This window comes from Eptatretus burgeri, chromosome 2, assembly GCF_056783735.1.
Source record: "Eptatretus burgeri isolate ZD-2024b chromosome 2, Ebu_testis_v1, whole genome shotgun sequence".
Lineage (NCBI taxonomy): Eukaryota > Metazoa > Chordata > Myxini > Myxiniformes > Myxinidae > Eptatretus > Eptatretus burgeri.
Window position 1 is genome coordinate 117,192,660 of NC_140962.1, and position 22,506 is coordinate 117,215,165.

The 22,506-nt window shown below is 44.1% G+C and overlaps 1 protein-coding gene across 1 annotated transcript in view; it reads left to right on the forward strand.

Moving 5' to 3' along the window:
• LOC147032903 (uncharacterized) overlaps nt 1-22,506 on the forward strand; it is a 56,543-nt gene that overhangs the window by 6,247 nt on the left and 27,790 nt on the right. The window contains exons 2-5 of the mRNA XM_085870924.1: nt 1,993-2,121; nt 6,552-6,674; nt 8,672-8,932; nt 20,780-21,040. Coding sequence (XP_085727050.1) covers nt 1,993-2,121; nt 6,552-6,674; nt 8,672-8,932; nt 20,780-21,040 — 774 coding nt within the window. The remainder of the gene's footprint in view (nt 1-1,992; nt 2,122-6,551; nt 6,675-8,671; nt 8,933-20,779; nt 21,041-22,506) is intronic.

Genomic DNA, 22,506 nt, shown 5'->3' on the forward strand with positions numbered 1-22,506 from the left:
GTATGTATGTATGTATGTATGTGTGTATGTATGTATGTATGTATGTGTGTATGTATGTATGTATGTATGTGTGTATGTATGTATGTGTGTATGTATGTATGTGTGTATGTATGTATTTATGTATGTATGTATGTATGTATATATGTGTGTATGTATGTATTTATGTATGTATGTGTGTATATATGTATGTCTGTATGTATGTGTGTATGTATGTATGTATGTATGTATGTGTGTATGTACTGTATGGATGTATGTATGTGTGTATGTATGTATGTATGTACTGTATGTATGTATGTGTGTATGTATGCATGTATGTGTGTATGTATGTATGTATGTATGTATGTATGTATGTATGTGTGTATGTATGTATGTATGTATGTGTGTATGTATGTATGTATGTATGTGTGTATGTATGTATGTGTGTATGTATGTATGTGTGTATGTATGTATTTATGTATGTATGTGTGTATGTATGTATGTGTGTATGTATGTATTTATGTATGTATGTGTGTATGTATGTATGTGTGTATGTATGTATTTATGTATGTATGTATGTATGTATGTATGTATGTGTGTATGTATGTATGTATGTATGTATGTATGTGTGTATGTATGTATGTATGTATGTATGTATGTATGTGTGTATGAATTATGAACTTTATATAATCGAAAATGGTTTGGTCAATCTCCATCAACTTTTGCATACTTGCCCAGTGCATACTTGCATACTTTTGCATACTTTGCATACTCGGAGTCAGGTAATAATAAGTATTCCTTTTATGCCGTGAGGTGCATAGGGCCGCTGAGGCAGTTTCATTTGGCTAAGGAGTACAATCCTGGATGGGTCGCCACTCCAACACAGGCTACTCAAATGGCTTATTACACCAATGGTCTGGTACTCATTTTATCGACCTCAGAAGGACGACAGGCTGAGTCAACCCACCTGGTGTTAGTTTTTAACAGCATGACAGGGGCTCAAACTCAGTACCCTAAGATCGCCAGCCACCTTAACCGTTAAGCCAACACCAGTGACCAGGCTTATTCTCAGGGTCAAGTCATGGGCACAAAATATCACCCCACACCCCCTGTCTGAGATGGTGGGGAGGTGACTTGCTTTTCACCTGTACATGTGGAATAGTGCAAGTGGTTAATCACTGATCCCTGCCTGAGGGAGGGGGAATTGACATCTTATTTCACTACCGGAGGGAGCGGGTATTACTCGAATTACTAACAGATTACATATTTAGGCCAATAAATGTTATGCGGTAAATCCCAAGCATTGTTTCAGTTTTATTGCTGAAAACTTGCTTTATTCGCTCCTCTTTATTTTAATTGTCACTTTTTCACTTTTAACTACCGGTCATTGATGTCATCCTCACACCATCGCAGTATGGTCTCCTGAATGAGATGATAAAGGGATTACCTTGACAAGAGAAGACAGCACGGGAAAAAAAATCTACTGATCACATCAACGAAGGTCAAAAGGCTTTTACCTGAGCACATTGAAATGACTAGTCCTGTGCTGGCAAAACTTGGCATAGAATCCCATAGATGTTGGTCCTTTCAGGACGTCTCCGGGAGCGTCACACACTCTTCTCATTTCCTGTTTCCAAAGAAATAGTTTTTTAAAAAACATGAAAAACTTTTGAACTCTCATTGTGTGTATTTCAATTGTTAACATGTCCATAATGCCAGAACCCATTTTCATAATAAAGTACTGGTACACAGAGAGATTAGATGTGAAACATTAATTTAGTATTTTAATGAAAGGAACTAGTAAAAAAAAAAATGGAGACTATTTCTGTAAAGTCAGTCATTGCTACATTAAAAGCTGTAATAAAAGAATGATGTTTACCATCTTGCAGCCCTGAAAAATTGGGACTGCAGACGCTGAACCTGGTCCTTTTAAACTACTGTATTAAGCATTCCCTGCACTCTGGACTAAACCTCCTTAATGTACTTGTTTTGCAAACCTCACTGACGCCCATCTAGCTAAGAGTTATGGAGAAAGTGAGGAAAATCCTGCGGAGGAAACCCAAGCAGCCCACAACTGTGAAAATGAATACGGCAACGACTCAAGCGCTTGCATTCCCGAGAGCCAAAGTGGTCATCTGAAACCTGGTAATCATAGACAATATTTCGCTTTGTGCTTTCAGAGTTATCAGCTTTCATATTTTGTTTATCTCTGTTTTTTCTTTCAAAGATGCACTTGAAGCAGAAAAAACAAGGACATTGGCAACAACAGTACAATATATTTTGTGTGCAGCTGTTCACAACGAGTCGTGCAGAAAATAATGGGAACAGTTTGGTGATGGAGTACGTAAAGCCTTGCATTGCCCTTTCTGGTTTAGGTTTGAGTCCCATGGCTGTTCAGTCGAGATTTCCAGACAGTGTGATGAAGTCACAATCAACTTGTCCAGGATTTGTGTTTAGCCACAACAATGTTCAAGACTTGTCTTGAACACCCCGTTACTCTTTGAAAGTGTTGTCCTCTTCCACCACCATGCAGGAATTGACAGTGCTCTGTTTTATGCCATCCTGGTGCTTTGCAGGCAGGGTGTTCCATCAATTAGTAGATCATAGTTCGGACGGGATGATAAGATGTCTGTTCTGTCTGCTGGCAATCACTTGTAGACATTAAAATCCCATGCATAGCATATTTCGGCAAGAGCCGGCCAATGCGTGCCACACACCCTGGCCATTTATCCATAGACAGAGCCACATCCACCTTGGTACACCTCAGATGCATCAAGGTCCATAGCAAGTTTGATTACTGCTCTCTCTAATGGGAAAATACTCCTGTTTTTCATTTATCTGGCCGAGATGATGTTGTAGAATCCAAAGCTTTCAAAATAATTTGCATCTGTAACAAAAAGCATGAATTGCAAGGCTGGCTGCTCTTTCATCGCAGACAGGTTGGTGGCTTTTGTCTTCTTCATTTTAATGTCAGTTGTGCTACGGTCTTGCTCCCTGTGTGCTCTCAGTTCTCTGCCCCTGCCCATCCAAGACACCGGAGCAATTATTCCATTAACACCCTAATTGTTAGATTTCCAAAGTCCCGGGTTACTGCTCATCTCCATGAGGCTTTGTTCCTGTTTGCCTCATGTTAAATCGCCTTCCCGAGTCCGTTCAATCCTGGATGTTTCACCACTATAACATCGTACAATTGGCTTGGGGGCCCAATCCTGGATGGGTCACCACAACAACATGCTTTAATTGGCTTGGGGGCCCAATCCTGGATGGGCCACCACAACAACATGGTTTAATTGGCTTGGGGGCCCAATGTTGATGGTTCGCCACTATAACATGGTATAATTGGCTTGGGGGCCCAATGCTGGATGGTTCACAACTATAACATGGTTTATTTGGTTAGGGGGCCCAATGTTGATGGTTCGCCACTATAACATGGTAAAATTGGCTTGGGGGCTCAATGCTGGATGGTTCACCACTATAACATGGTTTATTTGGCTTGGGGGCCCAATGCTGATGGTTCACCACTATAACATGGTATAATTGGCTTGGGGGCCCAATGCTGGATGGTTCACAACTATAACATGGTATAATTGGCTTGGGGGCCCAATGCTGGATGGTTCACAACTATAACATGGTATAATTGGCTTGGGGGCCCAATGCTGGATGGTTCACAACTATAACATGGTATAATTGGCTTGGGGGCCCAATGCTGGATGGTTCACAACTATAACATGGCTTATTTGGTTAGGGGGCCCAATGTTGATGGTTCGCCACTATAACATGGTAAAATTGGCTTGGGGGCTCAATGCTGGATGGTTCACCACTATAACATGGTTTATTTGGCTTGGGGGCCCAATGCTGATGGTTCACCACTATAACATGGTATAATTGGCTTGGGGGCCCAATCCTGGATGTTTCACCACTATTACATGGTTTATTCAGCTCGGGGGCCAATCGTGGATGGGTCACCACAAGAACGTGGTTTAATTGACTAGTGGGCCAATCCTGGATGGGTCTCCACTATAACATGGTTTATTCAGCTCGGGGGCCAATCCTGGATGGGTCACCACTATAACATGGTTTATTCAGCTTGGGGGCCAATCCTGGATGGGTCACCACTATAACATGGTTTATTTGGTTAGGGGGCTAATCCTGGATGGGTCACCACTAATACACAGGATACTCAAATTGCTTATTTTCACAGCAAACTGGTACTCATTTACTGACTTGGAAGGATGACAGGCTGACTCAACTCACCTGGTGTTAATTTGTCATGGTACTGGGTCTTGAACTCATGACTTTAAGATTTTAACCCAACTACCTTAACCATTAAGCTTTCACTGAAGCTTTTTGTCTGAATGGCTTATTTTTTTTTTAATGCACTGCTCACCTTGTTGGAATCTGAACAGCAAAATACTATATTTTTGAAATGCATATTATTTAAAAAACTTAATTAAACAACTCTGTCAAGCTCATGAATGTACTAGTTATAGATCATGTTGTTTTAATTATTTTTGATACCTTTTCCAGTATTTGTTAAATGCATCATGACTCTCAAGAAATAATGAATTAAATTACTCATCTCATGAATCCCACAGATACCATCAAAGGTGGCCGACTGGCGGCCATTTTAGTTGTAAAAAAAACCCCGGTATCGAACATGTCCTCAACCATTTCTCAGACCTGCATTTACCGATCTTGTTCAAACTTGGCACACAGATAACGACTGAGGGCTTCCATGTGCCCGTCATTTGTTTTCGAGATCATATCCAATTCGACTTGCGGCCATTTTGTTAATTAAACATGCCCCCAACCATTTCTCAGACATGAGTGGTCTGATTTTGCTCAAACTTGGCACAAACACAGTACGTGATAGCATACACGTGCACTTCACTATATTTTGCGATCTGATCAAAGATGGCCGACTGGTAGATTGGCGGCCATTTTAGTCGTACATTAACATGGGTTAACCCTTTAACTCAATTCAGCAAAATGACAAACAACGGGGCCTATGACTTTTTCTTGTTTAAATCCAAAAGGATGTTGGAATGGTACCCGAAGAAGTATGTAAACAAGGCACGGATGGTCATGAGAAATGATCATGTGAAACCATGACTTCATCTTTGTTTAAATTATCGTTATCCCCAGAAAAGTGTGTGTGTGTGTGTGTGTGTGTGTGTGTGTGTGTGTGTGTGTGTGTGTGTGTGTGTGTGTGTGTGTGTGTGTGTGTGTATGTGGTGCCCATATAGGTCTGCTCAACCCTTGTGCAAATAAAGATATAAAGAGATAAAGAAGATTTTCCACAGGGTCGGAGAGATCATTGATGAAAATCAGAAAAAGAACAGGTCCCAGAACGCTGCCTTGAGGAACTCCAGCCTGGACAGGAAGAGGGGATGAAAGAACTCCATTTAGGACCACACGTTGACTGTGACAGGAGAGGAAGTTTGCGAGCCATGAGTGGAGATGTCCTTGGATACCAGAGGAAGAGAGTTTGGTGAGCAGGGCAGGGTGCCAGACCGTGTCGAAAGCACGTGATATGTCGAGGGATAATGGGATATGGCTCTGATTTCATGTCCGGCATTGAGTAATTCCATCCATTGTTGGGAGAGCAGAAGTAGCATATCCAGGGTAGAGTAACCTGGTCTGAAACCAAATTGATGATCGGAAATCAGGCCATTTGAGAAGAGGAAGGATTTAATGTCTGAAGCGATGATGGATTCCATAATCTTGCTGATGATTGGGAGAAGGCTGATTGTTCTGTAGTTGCAGGGATCTGTTTTTGCACCTTTTTTATGCAAGGCGGTAATGTTTGCTGATTACCAAGCAGATGGCAGATAACCTTGAGCAAATGAGAGGGTGAATAGAACAGAGAGAGGGTGAGCAAGAGCAGTGGAGCAGGTTTTTAGGACATGTGGGCTGATGCCGTCTGGACCGGTTGCAGAATCTGAGTCGAGGTTTGACAACAAATTCTCCACCTTGTCAGAAGAAAAGGACACAGAGTCCAGCAACAGTTATGTGTGACTGGGTAAGGTGGGTAGAGAAAGCGATGGGTTTCAAACACAAGATTTCGATGCAAACACCGAGTTTAGGCATTCAGCCTTTTTGCATGCGGTATCAGCAGTGCGGCCATTTGAGGTAAGGGAGGGGATGGAGAGGGAACATACACCAGAAACAGATTTGATTAGACGCCACCAGAATTTGGAGGAGGGAGAGAGGTTTGAGAGTTCAGACTTGAGATTAGAAAGATGTTGTTTTCCACCTCTCCTGAGGGTAGATACACACTTGTTCTGAGCTTTATGGAAGGAAATGAGATTGCCCTCAGTTGGGTTTGCTTTCAATGAGGCAAAAGCAAGTTGTTTCAGGACAACTGCCTCACCACAAGCTTCAGTGAACCAAGGGCGGGAGGAAGGGGAGGACAACTGAAGATGAGAGGGAATAAATCTGTGCATGAGGGAGAGCAAGTTTCTTTGAAAGAATTCCCAGGATGAGTTGATGTTGAATCATTAATTCTGTATTAATGTTCATGTCGAACAAGTTATATTTCTCTGATAAATATGGTTTCATATTGTTTTTCTTAGACTGTTTCTTTAACGACGACTGTGAAAGCAATGATTGCAGTCATGAAGAAGAAGAAGAAGAAGAAGAAGAAGAAGAAGAAGAAGAAGAAGAAGAAGAAGAAGAAGAAGAGGAGGAGGATGGATGTAAGTGATTCCAGTGTTGTATTTTTATATTAATTATACAGATGAATAAGTTAGCAGAGAGGTAACGCACTTTTATATATTATATTTCTGATGGATTAAGATCTGACTACAAACTGCCAACCTGAGTGCTTATGAAGCAAGGTGTGGCATCATGAAGAATGTTGCCTTTTCTAAAACTATGGAAGCCATCTGTCCTATTTGCGAGCATTTAGTTTGTGTGCAGGAATGACCCCAAGATGACTTTCGAAGCAGGCTATTGTGTGCAGGTACACCAGCCAAATCCCAAATTCCTGCTCTCTGATGAGTACTGGGAAAGCAATGGAAAATGTTAAGTAAGACATTATGTATTTTCCCTTGCTTTCCTCACACTTACCGTTTCATGATTATGTGTACATATATATATATATATATATATATATATATATATATATATATATATATATATATATATATATATATATATATATATATATATATATATATATATATATATATATATATATTGTGTCAGAGTCCATCGCATCCTAAATGTGCGACGGTGCGATGGGTGTAATATGTTTTCAAAGTCGAGATTCCCCCTTGGTCGAGAGGTTGGATCAGGGAGGTGGCGTTGGGCGGCAGGAGGAAAGTATTCACACCCCACCACTTTTGTCACATTAACAACAAAATGTGGCAAAAGTGATGGGGTGTGAATACTTTCTGAAAGAACTGCATATATATATATATATATATATATATATATATATATATATATATATATATATATATATATATATATATATATATATATATATGTAGCCTCCCATCATGCCCAGCCTTTTTTGGCTGCTGGTTGCATCATTGGTTAGTGGCACAGCCATGCTGCTGATGCAGTGCCCCTATTACCAATACACTGGTGCTCATTTCACCAACCTCAGAAGGATGACAGGCTGAGTCAACCTCCTGGTGTTAATTCAGCAGCCAACGGGGCTCAAACTCAGGACCCTGGGAATCCAAGAAACCACCCTTACCACTAAGCCAACGCCAGGCTGTAACAGGTTGGGTGTGTGACAAGGACGAATTCTTTACATTTTAGTGAAGATCCAGATCCAGATTCTGGAATTTTAAGAGTGATTCTTCACACTTGATAGATGGGGCCAAACACCATATTTTCCACCATATTTCAAAAAGTTGTGGATGGGTTATTACACAACTTGGTGGTTGATTCGGGTAGGTGACAAGAACAAGCTGATTAGATTTTGGTTAAGGTCCAGATGCAGAACCGGCCTATCAGTGGGATAGAAAACATAATTACTGGTCTACCTGGTGGAGGTATGTACCTTTGAACTGTCTCGAAGACTGGAAAGATTACGAGCAGTGTGAATTTGTTGCTGCCATCGCCATCTTGGGAGGGCCACTCGTTGCAGACATATTTTGACTCACGTGATTCACTTACCTCGATTTTGATTAATTTTGAGTTGAAGGTCAAAGTCGATGTGAACACTTTCTCACGTAAACACAATGCAACGTGGGCTGCAGTGAATCATTGACTGGGCCTAGAAACATGGTGGTGTGTGCATGGAGAGCAGGCTGTGCAATGGCAACACAACGGTACATGTAACGTGAATAGCCATAACCCTTCCAGTCTTGCATACAGTTCAATGGTATGCCCTCTAACGAATGCTGTTCTCGTATTTCCTGTGTTGATTTGCTTATCATATTCTCGTGGCCATGTGCAATTTCTGGAAAAATACAGGAATATTTTCTGATGCCATTTTCCTGTTTGTGATATTTGTACAACTCTCCTCCATGAGCCTTAGACACTGAATAATGTGAAAATCATATTTCAGAAAAAAAAAATAGCATTTGATTGAATCACAATTGTTCTGCTTATAGTTTTGTGCTTTCCAACCTTCATTTTAACCGATCCAGTTAAGAAGTCTATCTTTAAGACCTTTATTTGCCTTAAGGGCTGCACTGCGAATCATGGCACAAACTAAAGGAATTATATCCTCCAGGGCAACCCAACAACCTGACCCTGTCAATTGGACTCATTGGAACCACATTTGTCAAGGTACTTTTGCACACGACTGACAGTGGATATGCACGAAGCGAGGTGGCCCTGTTCGATGTCAAAACCAAGAAAGTTATGCAGAAGAGAGACATTGAGAATGGACTGAATGTTCTGTTCAACGGACTGACACCTGATGCAACATATGGGATCACACTACCAATTAAATGTGATTGGGACTTCCATTCTGCGATCACGTTTGACACATGTAAGTTTTACTTCCTATTTTTCGACATGATATGACGAATCAAAACCTTTTTGATTTCCAAATAATTGTTTTTAAGTTATGGTTTTCTGTTTACAATTGCAGTGCAGTGTCATACATGGTGTCCATAAAGTCCTTGTGCAACGTTGAACTTTTATAACTTTTGATGCACACATGATAAAAACAAACTATCAATGGTTCATGAAAACAAAAATCATAAACTTTTAAAGCAATGCAGTCAAACGTTTTTATGTTTCAACATAACTGTCATCTGCAATTATACATTTTTCAGTCCGACTTTTAAATTCTGCTGCTGAGTGATGCCATGAATTGCATTTGTGATGATAGCTTTCTCCAACGAATGGGATTTTGATGATTAAACAGTAGTTTTCACATGGCTCCATAAAATGTCCAATGGGGACAGGTCAGAGGAACAAGGTGGCCAAGCAAGTGGTCCACATCTACTGATCCACTTTTCTGGGAAGACAACTTCCAAAAACTCTTGCACACCACAAGCAAAGTGTCAAAAGTACCGAGATGTCAAAGGTCAAAGGAAAGGCAAAGTTTCAAAGCACACCTCCCCCCCTTCCTCCCTTGTCCTACCCTGCCCCTCCCCTCCCATCCCCTGCACTCAAAGCCTCCTCCCCTCCCTCTTCAATAAATATGGACCTCAAATATCTGGGGCCTTCGCAAAAACCTTACAGATCTTTCCATACAGGTTGCCACTGACAAACCAGACAAAATCTGCCTAACAGAAACTTTCCTCCCTCAAGACTCAAAAGTATCTCTCCCTGGTTACTCCTTCCTCTGGTATGACAGACCTGAGCCTCATCCTGATGGAGGAGTTTCTCTCTTCATCAAAGAATGCATTCCTCACTCTCCGTGCACTGCATTCACTTCCCCTCCACTCGCACCTCATGTTTATCTGTGCACTGTACCGTCCACCAAACAGTGATGACTCCATTTACACCTCACCATCCGAAAACATGGACCAACTTATATCTTCTCATTCGAACTCTCTCTTCCTCATATGTGGTGACTTCAATTGTCATCATGTGGGTTGGCAAGGTGGGGGTACCTCTCTCACCTGTCATGACACTTCAGAAAAAGCTTTCTGCGACTCATTGGGACTGACTCAATCAGTCAATTTCCCAAGCCGGATCACAACCAATGGTACTCCACCTCTTCTGGATCTGATTTGAACAAATTTCCCTGAAAATATCTGTTCTTCCTCCACGCCAAATGGTTCTTCTGACCACGTGCTTGTCAAAGTGGACATCTCTCTGGCTGTTATCAGAGGACCACTTCAGTGCCATCGAGTCTGGCATTTCACTGAAGCTGACTGGCAGGGTCTCCAAGCAGCCATCAAACTTCCATCACTACTTTCTCCAACATCAACTCATCCTGGGTGGGAATTCTTTCAAAGAAACTTTCTCTCCCTCATGCACAGATTTATCCCCTCTCATCTTCAGTTGTCCTACCCTTCCTCCCACCCATGGTTCACTGAAGCTTGTGGTGAGGCATTTGTCCTGAAACAACTTGCCTTTGCCTCATTGAAAGTAAACGCAACTGAGGGTAATCTCAGTTTCTTCCATAAAGGTCAGAACAGTGTGTGTCTACCCTCAGGAGAGCCAGAAAACAACATCTTTCTAATCTCAAGTCTGAACTCTCAAACCTCTCTCCCTCCTCCAAATCCTGGTTGTGTCTAATCAAATCTGTTCCTGGTGTATGTTCGCCCTCCATCCCCTCCCTCACCTCAAATGGCCGCACTGCTGATACCGGACATGAAAAGGCTGAATGCCTAAACTCGGTGTGTACATCGAAATCTAGTGTTCGAAACCCATTGCTTTCTGTACCCACCTTACCCAGTCACACCCAACTGTCCCTGGACTCTGTATCCTTTTCTCCTGACAAGGTGGAGAGCTTGCTGTCAACACCTCAACTCAGATTCTGCAACTGGTCCAGACGGCATCAGCCCACGTGTCCTAAAAACCTGCTCCTCTGCTCTTGCTCACCCTCTCTCTGTTCAATTCACCCTCTCATTTAATCAAGGTCATCTCCCATCTGCTTGGAAATCAGCAAACATTACCACCCTGCATAAAAAGGTGCAAAAACAGATCCCTGCAACTCCAGACCAATCAGCCTTCTCCCAATTATCAGCAAGGTTATGGAATCCTCATCGCTGCAAACATTAAATCCTCCTCTTCTCCAATGCCTTGATCTCCAATCATCAATTTGGTTTCACACCAAGTCACTCTTCCCTGGATATGCTGCTTCTGCTCTCCCAACAATGGATGGAGGTCCTCAATGCTAGACATGAAATCAGAGCTATATCCCTGGACATATCACGTGCTATTGACATGGTCTGGCACCCTGCCCTGTTCACCAAACTCTCTTCCTATGGTATCCAAGGCCATCTCCACTCATGGCTCACAGACTTCCTCTCCTGTTGCGGTCAACATGTGGCCCTAAATGGAGTTCTTTCATCCCCTCTTCCTGTCAAGGCTGGAGTTCCTCAAGACAGCGTTCTGGGCCCTGTTCTTTTCTGGTTTTCATCAATGATCTCTCTGACTCTCTGGAAAATCCTCTTTGTCTTCGCTGATGACACCACCCTCTGCCGTACCATTTGTCATCCCTCAGACTGGCAAGCAGCAGCTTCTTTGCTCACTGCAGATCTGGGTAAAATCACAAACTGCTCCAACACGTTGAGCATGTCTTTCAATCCTGAGAAATCTCACACTCTCAACTATGTCTTTCCGAAAGAACCTCACTGTGTTTGGAACCCCCCCCCCATCTATTTTCTCAACAATCCTCTGGAAGAAGTCTTTTCTTTCAAGCTTCTGGGTCTCACTATCTGCCATTATCTTTCCAGGGAAAGCCACATTTCTAACCTGGTCTCCAAAGCCAGTCGGCGACTGGGAATCCTCTGTCGTGCAAAGTCCTTCCTCGGCCCACCTGAGCTCCTGACCACATACAAAGCTTTCGTCCGTAGCCTGATGTAGTATTTCTATCCCCTCTGGGCTGGTGTTTCTGCCTCCCACCTTTCTCGGCTTCATGCTGTGGAAACCAAGGCATTACTGATCATTGGCATATTCCGCGATAAGGCTGATTCTTTGGGCCTCTCACCCTCTCTCACCACAGGCAGGTTGGTGATCTTTCTGTCTTCTACCATCTGCTCTCGTGTCTCCCCCCTGCTCTGTCTGCGATTTGTCCCCACCATATTTCCACAGGGCGCACAAGGTCCGCCAATAACCCCCTTCTCGTAAAACTACCAAAATCACGAATCACTGCTCACCTTCACTCTTTCATTACTCTTTTTCCCATCTTTGGAATAAACTCCCTCACTCTGTTCAATCCCATTCTTCCCTCCAGACCTTCAAAAAATCTGTTCACCACCACCTCTTATCGTCCCCCATCCAAATCCTCGACCTTTTCTACCCCCGTTAATCCACCCCAACCCCATCTCCTTCGGGTGCCCTGCTTTCCTTCCTGAAAATCCCTGTAATGTCCATCTTGTATACCCCATGTTCCCCGTCCCATCCCTCTCCCTTCCACAGATCTCCTAATGTCTCTGTTCCCCACTGTTTTGTCCTTCCCACTCCCGCCCCTCTTGTCTCATGCCCCCCCCCCCTCCTCGCTGTGCGTTGTGTGTTAGCTATCATACGAGCCTCGACAAGGTATACAAAAAAAAAGAAAAAGTATATAATTCAATTGAAACAAGAAAGAGCAATCAGAGATTGCAGCCCCTCGCCAGGACTTGTTTTGTGTGGTGTTTATGTTCTGGTGTGTTACATCATTAATTATAGATAAAACTATAACTGCCACTTTATAAGTGCTGTCAGTGATGACCGCGTACCAAGATGCCCTGCTTTGATTGGACACTTGACCCTGACCAATGACATTTCTTATTATTCAATTGAATTCACAACAGGATTAAAGTAAATTCAATGCAAATCAAATGGAAGACCTAATAGGTACAGTCCTGCGTTGGAGTAATCACAAGGAACTCAAACAAGAAAAAGCAAAGATGAAGTCATCAAGAGGAACCTGGATAGGATTCGGATTTCAGCTGCTACTCCTCCACCCTGAAACCCATCCAGGTACAGCCAAGTAAGTGAGCCTTATTCAAAAAAAAAATAATCCAAAATAACTGATCAAACAATTAAATAATTTTGGCTAACAGACCATGTGTCCGGTCAGGTTAAAATTTTAAACCGATATTCCCCATGGTTACTCGATCATAAATGTGAAGTTTCACGTTGATCGATGAAGCGGTTCAAGATAATTTTTTTTAAAGATTTTCTTTCAATCCAATTTGGCCGCCAGACCGTGCAACCTATCAATTATTTGTGAACACCCTGCTATCCACAAGGCATGGAGAACCTTTGTGTGAAGTTCCCCTCAATCTGTCCAGTCGTTGTGGAGAAGAAGATTTTTTTTTGTAGGTTGTCGGGTAAATCCAATATGACTGCAAAACCATGTGATTCTTGGTGTGAACTTTTTGTTCCTCATGGATATGCGATCACACCTGTAAAGTTTCGCCTCGATCTGTTAAACTATTTCAGACAAGAAGATTTTTGAGGGTAAAAAATAAAATAAAAAGAATATGGCTGTCGAACCACGTGACTGACAATATGATCAAGTTATTTTCTGTGGACCAATTTATCCCAAGATGACCATCGCAAATGTTCATACTGATGAGATGTAGTGATATATATATATATATATATATATATATATATATATATATATATATATATATATATATATATATATACATATATATATATATATGCAACTATGATGTCATAACGAAGTCACCTATGACATCATTAAAAAAATATCACACATTCCCAACATGGAGTACTTGCCATGGGCCAAGTTTAAATTTTTTCCTTCGTGCAGTTTCCGAGATATAGAGGTCCAAATTTTTTCCTGTTTTTCCAACGTGGCTGCCATACCACATGACCTATGACATCATAATTATCATTACAACATTCTACATAAGTAGTCTCCCCTGGTGAAAATTTCATTTCAATCTGACGAGCAGTTGCAGAGAAAAATACTCATGTTCTGTGCGGACAAACGAACTGACAGACAGACAAACAAATGGACCCAAATGCAATGCCCTCTCGTCTGATGAGGGTAATAAAATAAATATTGTAAAAATGAAATAATAAATAATTCTGGAAGTTTACTGCCATTGATGCAGTGTCTATGACACCATCTTCTTTGTCGTTATTGTGTTTACTGCTGTAATCAGAGCCGCGAGGCTCCATAAACGCCATGCACCCAGAGTCATCGGCTACAGCCAAATACAAAAAATAAAATCAAATATGCTAGGGACTTTATATTATTCTCCCCTTTTCCTATATTAATTTTAAGACTGATTTGTAGAGTCGAGGATGCTTCTGTTTCAATTACCAAAGTGTAATGGGGGTACGCCCGACCAGGGGATCCCCAACTCTGACTGTAATGAGAGCGAGAGATGAACCTTCAGTGTTTAGGCTTTATTCCATTTGATTGGAGCCGCTTCTACGGGCACACCGGGGAATACAGGTTCAGCTAGGAGTACATAAGCAGTAACGTATACATGGGCAATTAATCATTGCAGAATAAATCCGCGTAAGCACGGAGTTCGATATAATCTCCATTCTCACCAGTCAATGAGCTCCTTCAGTTAACGAGCATGAAGTGAACAGCCGATGTAAATGGCAATGCCCCGGGGACAATCACTCGTGCCGCAGAGACCTCCCCTTATACGCGAGACGCACAACATGTGATCCCGCGTCATGTCCCTCGATTCACGTTAATTCACCACATTCTCCTCACCTTTAAAATGTAACTAGGGGCCCATCTTACACACCATGATTGCTTTAGCACTATAGGAGTATACATTTCAAGCAACGCGGACTAATAGATATACAGAAGCATACATGCCAAGCAGTGATTATTTTGAGTTGTAGGAGCATGGAAATGAGCATCGATATATGATATAATGGGCATATAGGAGCATGAGCAGCGAGAATGCCGATAATCCCCTTTACAGATTGAGTCGTCGAGGGGGCCTTATTCGTCGACCTCTCCGGGAGTAAACGGCAGTTTCACTTGAGGGAGACTCCCGATCCTCTTGGTGAGCCTCGACTTGTGCCGGGGATGACTCCTCGATCGCTCTCGGGTGGAACGCGGCAGCCCCGTCGCCCGGTGGAGTTCCTGGGGGGGAAATGTCAGAAGGAGGAGTGCCAGAAGGTGGTGTACCGGCGGGAGGAGTACCTGAGGGAGCCAGATGGCGAACCGACACAGTGGTCTCCCTGCCATCCGGGAGCCTGACATGAGCATACTCTGGATTAGTGTCAATGAGTTCGACCCCCTCCACCAGCGGTTCATACTTGCTTTGTCGTACCGGGCGTTTCATGAACACTGTACCGGGATGGGTCAGCCAGTTGGGCACCGTTTGACCATCAACATAACGTCGTTGGTGAGTAAACATTCGTTCGTGAGGAGTCGCATTGGTGGACGTGCAGAGCAAAGAGCGTATGGAATTCAGAGCGTCGAGAAGGGTAACCTCCCACTGCTCGGGGCCCAGTCCTCTCGATTTCAGCGCCAGAGTTACGGCTTTCCAAATAACTCCATTATACCGTTCCACCTGCCCGTTTCCCTGTGGGTTGTAACCCGTCGTTCGACTAGTTGCTATGCCGTGCTCTGATAGGAATTGTTTTAGCCCGGCCGACATGAAACACGGCCCTCTGTCTGAATGTATGTACGAAGGTCTCCCAAACATAGCGAAGAGGTCAGAGAGACATTTTACGACAGTGCCCGAGGTCATATCCGAGCACGGAAACGCGAAAGGGAACCTTGAATATTCATCAACAACGGTGAATATGTATCTGTTGTCTGTTTCGGTCGGCAGGGGCCCTTTGAAGTCGATGTTTAGTCTCTCGAAGGGGGAAGTAGCCTTGATCAGTCTGCCAGAAGCCGCGCCATAGAATCTGGGTTTTAGTTCAGCACAAACAGGGCATGAAGCATTCATTTGTTTAATATCTTCAACAGAATAGGGAAGATTTTGTCTGCGTACGAAATGTGCCATCCTGGTTACCCCTGGGTGGCACAGAGACACATGGAGGTCTTGCAAAGCCTGACTGATTGTTGCCGAACTGTAGACCCGGGAGAAGGTATCTGCAGCAGGGTTTTCTTTCCCGGGCCGGTAAACAATGTCGTAACTGTAGCAAGCTAGGTCTATCCGCCATCTCATAATTTTTTCATTCTTAATTTTCCCGTTATTTTTCCCATCAAACATGAATGCCACGGATCGTTGGTCCGTAACGAGCGTGAAGTGGTTTCCCAGTAAATAATGTCTCCATTTCCGCAGCGCTTCAACGATGGCGTACGCTTCCTTCTCTATCGCTGAGTGTCTCTGTTCGCTTCTAGAGAGAGTTCTCGAGAAGAACGCGACCGGCCGCCCAGACTGATTAAGTGTAGCAGCTATGGCGTGATTTGAAGCGTCGGTTTCCACCACGAAGGGCACCGAGCTGTCGATCGATAAAACCACGGACTTACTGATATCATCCTTGAGGTTGTGGAAAGCTCTTACAACAGCGGCATCTGGTGGAAAGTTTTTGCAATGCACTAGGGGATGTATTTTCTCGGAGTATTGCGAAATCCATCTCGCATAGTAAGCGAACATCCCGATCACCCGGCGCATTGTCTGCAAGTCCTGAGGTGGTGGAAGCTCACGGAGCGGGCGCAATCGCTCAGGATCAGGCTTAATTGTGCCGTCGGCTATTGTGTAGCCGAGAAGGTCAATTGACCTTGCCGAGAATACGCATTTCTCGTAGTTGAGAGTCAGATTATATTTTCTAGCAATGCTCAAGAATCTGTCCAGATTCCTATCATGTTCCCTCTGATCCCTACCGCACACTGTGACATTATCCACGTAAACAAAAGTGTCTTCGAGGTTTTCATCTGAGATGATGTCGTCCATAACCCGTTGGAAGCAAGCTACCCCATTCGTGACACCGAAAGGTATTCTCCTGAATTGGTAGAGGCGCCTCCCTGCCTGGAATGCAGTGTAAGGTTTGTCTTCCTCTCGGATGGGAATTTGATGATAGGCGCTTCGCAAGTCGATGGTACTGAATACCTTATAATTGGCCACGCGTTCGACCATCTCATCTATGCGCGGCAGGGGGTAGGCGTCGAGTTGGGTGAAGCGATTGACCGTTTGGGAATAATCGACAACCATTCGTTTCTTATGGTTCTGACTGCTGGTTACTAACACCTGTGCGCGCCATGGCGAATCGCTCGGTTCTATAATTCCCTCCTCCAGTAATCGCTTGGTTTCCGAAGTGATGAAATTCATGTCAGCAGTGGTATATCGCCGCGATTTGATCGCTATCGGTTTGCAGACTGGCGACAAGTTAGCGAACAGCTGGGGGGATGTCACCTCCGCGGTGGTCAACGCATTTAAAATTAGACGAGGCTTGCTTCCTCCAAAGGGTATTTCGACGCTCGTGTGCTGCTTGAGGACATTATGACCCAGAATTACGTCTGCGCACAAATCACGAAGCACCAGTACCTTTACATCCCGATGCGTGTACCCTTTTACGTCCAATTCAACATTGCAGTACCCTCGTACGCGGGATTGTAGTGAGGTGGCGGCCATGCATACCGTATTGTCAGTCGGGTGGATTACCCATTTCCTGCCCTTCACTAGCGAGCTGTTGACGAAACTTTCAGAGCTACCGGTATCAATCAGTGCCTCAGCCATATGCCCGTTAATTCGTACGTTGATGATAGCCTTGGATAGATTCCCCGGGGAGGCTGCAGTCAATTTATTTTGCGAGTAGAGAGCCGCAGAAGTGGGTTTATTCCTCCTTAGAGTAGATTTACATACCCTGGCATAATGCCCTTTCTTGTCGCAATTCATGCATGTGGCATCTCTGGCGGGACATTTTTGACGAGGATGCCTTTTGTACCCACAAAAGAAGCATTTACCAACCGGAGCAGTTGATGAGGAGTTTGACGAGGTCTGGGTATCCGGCTCCTCGGGTGTTTCTCCATCCCCTATGTCTGGCTGTGTCTGTGCCAGTGGGGTTCCTTGAGTTCCCACCGTAGCAGCGTTCATTAGCAGCATCGGTGTCCCAAATGACTCAGATTGCTGCTGAGCCGTATCCATCGCTCGTGCCTGATCGACTATCTTGTCAAGAGTGGGTTGCGCTTTCTCTAGTAAGCGTTGCCGTATGTGGGCTGATCTGAGTCCTTGGATGAATGCCTCCCGTGTGGCTTCCTTTCGGTGTTCCTCGGCGCTTACGGCCCGGAAGCTGCCGTCTTTTCCCAGCTGATTCAGAGCTTGCAGGAACTGATCGATTGTCTCCCCGGCTGCTTGCTTGCGTGTGTTGAGAAGATGTCGTATGTATACCTCGTTCTTGGGCTTCACGTAGAGCGCTTGCAGCACGTCGATCGCTGCTTCGTAAGTGTCGCACTCCGAGAAGAGCCTGTACACGCTGGGCGAGACATGATTCACGAGGGCGGCAAATTTGTCAGCTCCCTCCTCGATGATGGTCAGATAGTGTGAGAAGGAACAGAACCAATGCGACCATTTCATTTCTGCGTCAGTCGCGTTTGGGTCTGCGTCGAACCTCTCTGGTTTGTAGATCTTGTCCATCTTTGGTTGAGAGAGCCGAGAAAATCAAATGGAATAAATTGTAATGAGAGCGAGAGATGAACCTTCAGTGTTTAGGCTTTATTCCATTTGATTGGAGCCGCTTCTACGGGCACACCAGGAAATACAGGTTCAGCTAGGAGTACATAAGCAGTAACGTATACATGGGCAATTAATCATTGCAGAATAAATCCGCGTAAGCACGGAGTTCGATATAATCTCCATTCTCACCAGTCAATGAGCTCCTTCAGTTAACGAGCATCAAGTGAACAGCCGATGTAAATGGCAATGCCCCGGGGACAACCACTCGTGCCGCAGAGACCTCCCCTTATACGCGAGACGCACAACATGTGATCCCGCGTCATGTCCCTCAATTCACCTCAATTCACCACACTGACACTATGAAAGAGACGTGAACTGGATTCTCCATACAGAAGGCATTGAGTGAGAATGTGTTCCAGGTCTTCAGGAACTTTACACTGCTCGCAAAACCCCATCGGGTGACACCCTATCCTATGTAAATTGGTGTATAGAGCAAAATGTCCAAGTCTGAGCCTGTACAGGATTCCCTGGTCACTTTGGTAGAGTCGAGGAACCAAGACAGAGGACTCAACTGAAGGGTGTACCTTAAAACACCATCTACCCTTGGTGGAGGTCACCCATCGAGATTGCCATTTTTTGTTGATGTGGACCCTAATTAGATTGGAGAGTTCTAATGGGCTCAGAGGGATGGGGGTGACGAGATCAAACCTTGGTGCCCATTTGATTTGGCTGAATGGATTTCAAGCCTCATTGCCTCCATTTCCCATGTGAGCAGGGATCCAGCACAGGTCAATGAGCATGCTCCTCCAAATGGCCATGTTAACAAAGTGAAGCACCTCAAGAACCAGGTCCTGCCTACATCCAAACTGTAGGGACTCCAATGCTTTCAGACCAGAGAGCGAATCAGAGAAAATAACTGTGCTTAGGGGATTAAAGTCGATTATCCATTCGAGGGTCAGAACAATAGCAAAGAGTTCAGCTGAGAGCACTGAAGGGTGGTCAGAAAGCCTAGAGGACTCAATCACCTTAACGGCTGGGATACAAAAAGCAGCCGCTGGTCTCGCTAGTACCAGATCTTTAGAACCATCTGTATAGACATGTAAGGATTGGCTCCAAACCGTGTTGATATATTCCATGGCCTGGTTACACGTTATGACCACTTTGTCCCTTTTGGTTTTCTCCCATAGATCCAGGTGGATGTGAGGCGTTCCTAGAATCCAGGAGGTCCAAACTACCACTTGTTCGGGGGATTAGCTGGTAAAGAATCCAAACCCATTTCTTTAGCTGCCCTCACACACGTCAGTCCGAAAGGAGGAGGGAAGGAGGATTTGCCGAGAGCTTCATACTCCCAACAAGCCCTTACATGAGCCTCGACTGGGTATACAAATTTTTTTTTTAAGGCCAAGAACAGTGCTTTATCTGTGTGGTTGTCCCCGGCGGAAATGCTCTTATCCCAGTACCTCAAGTTGGACCCCTCCCAACAGAAAGATGAAGGCAACTCGCCAGCCTCCGCAAGCAGGGCACAGACTTGCATGCTCTTAAAAGCACCCAGACACAACCGTATCATTTTGGCTGAGTGTTTTGCACATGTCCCAAAAGGCTTGATTGTTGTAATCAAATTGGGAGTGGATCAGGGTTTTATACAGGAGAAGGAGACTTTCATGATGAACTCCCCAAAATGTACTGGTAAGACTTTGTGGAAGGTTAACGCCTTTGGCACATCCAGCACCAAGTTTTTTTTTAATATGGGTGCTCCAGGTTAGGCCCTTGTCGAAGGTAATTCCTCGAAAGGATACATCGAGGGAAGCTTGAAGTGATCATACATCTATTCGATGATGATGCCTGTAATGAGAGTTTATGCTGTTGGAAGGGATGTTATAAATCTGTATTTTTGAGGCTGTTGTGTTTTAAGATTTTTTTTGTTGTTGTTTTTGATTGTTGTGTTTTTACCAAGGTTTTTATCTTACCCCATAACCTTAACCCTCTAAACCCTTAACTCTATCCCTAACCCTTAACCCCTTTTAGATTTACCACGAACACTTAACCACTTAACAGCGAACCCTTATTTTATACTATTTTGCTATTTTAAAGCAGTCTTCTTAACCATTACATGATTTATCTGTTACAATCATCATGTCCTTTGTTCCCAGTACCTGTTCCTCCAGAAATACTCTTGGTTGAGCCACGCGATAATGAAATGGTTTTACACTGGGCACACAAAAAAAGCAACGATGAAACTTCGTACAACGTCACAGCACAAGCAACAAATGGCACTGTTGTTCGCAGCTTCATGACAACAAAGAACCACGTGGTCATTTCCAATATTCATCCAGGACTACTACTCTTCATCCAACTGAGTACTGTGTCGAATCGTTCACGTAGCAAGTCCATCAATATCACCGCATCTTCATGCAAGTTCCCTGCAATTCTAATGACTTCATCTTTATTATTCTGCAGGAAAAATACAAATAGAATTATCTTATAACAAGGGAACATTATTTTATTTTGACATGTGAATCAATTGAGTGATTCATTGAGAGGGAAATGGTGTATGTGTGTGTGTGTGCTTGTTTCTGCATATAAAGTGTATTTAAATTACATATACATAATTATATATATATATATATATATATATATATATATATGTATATATATATATCTTCTTCTTCTTTCGGCTGCTCCCGTTAGGGGTCGCCACAGCAGATCATCAGTATGATCCGCATCGTGATTTGGCACATGTTTTATGCCGGATGCCCTTCCTGACGCAACCCTGGTCGCTTCTTACGACACAGGGATATGGTACACCTATTTTAACCGGGGTATACACCGGCCCAGTACACTGGTACTCATTTCGCTGACCTCGGAAGGATGACAGGCTGAGTCAACCCCCTGGTGTATTAATTCAGTGGCCCAACAGGGCTTGAACTCAGTACCTTTTGGATCCCAAGCCGCTGCCCTTACCACTGCGCCAACACCAGGCTATATATATGTATATATATATATATATATATATATATATATATATATATATATATATATATATATTGTTGTGGTTGAGGAAATTCGCAAACCATCATTCAGGTCCCGTAGGTGAGATATCTCTGTAAGTACATGTGTAGTTAGCCCCAAACCCGTTGTTTAGAGGGAATAAATGTGATTCATTCGGGCTGCGACCCTTTAAGATAGCCGTTTTTCTGTTCTATCTTTATTTTGAACCAACCACATCTCAACCGCCATCACACAACAACCACCAACCGCAACGCCGCTTCACAACAACAACAACGCCAACAGCCACGACCTTTACCCTCACAGCTCGCTCCAGCAAACATCGCATCACCGCCATTCCAAGCGTCACCGTGGCCAGGGACCGCCACTTTAGACCCTCCACCACCTTCGCCTCTCCTTCTGCGGCCATTCCCGCACCGCTTGTGGGCACCGAGCGTCAGGCTGTCCTGGACTCCTACAGGGCGCGCGCCGAGCCGCGGGTACAAAGTGCGGCCTTTCCGAGGAAAAGTCGGATCAGGAATGATACACGCCCACTTCCGATCCGTCCAATCAGCAAGTGCGGGGCGATTTGGCCCCGCCTCCAGGTGCGTTGGAGAAGAATCGATATATGCAAATTCGAGGATCAGGGGAGATTCACGCCCCTTTTTCTCCGTCCAATGGGCGAGCGTGGCTCCACCCCCAAGCTCGTAATGATCCAGAAATTAGCATATGGGTTCTCCTGCCGTACTATAAAGCACCGAGCGCGGGGCGAATTTAGTTTTTTTGGGGCTCGGGCGAGTTGGAGAAGTGTGGCAGCGACAGAGAGTTTTTCGGTCAAGGGAGTTGGAGAAGAGTCAAGGCGAATTGGAGAAGTGTGGCAGTGGCAGAGTGT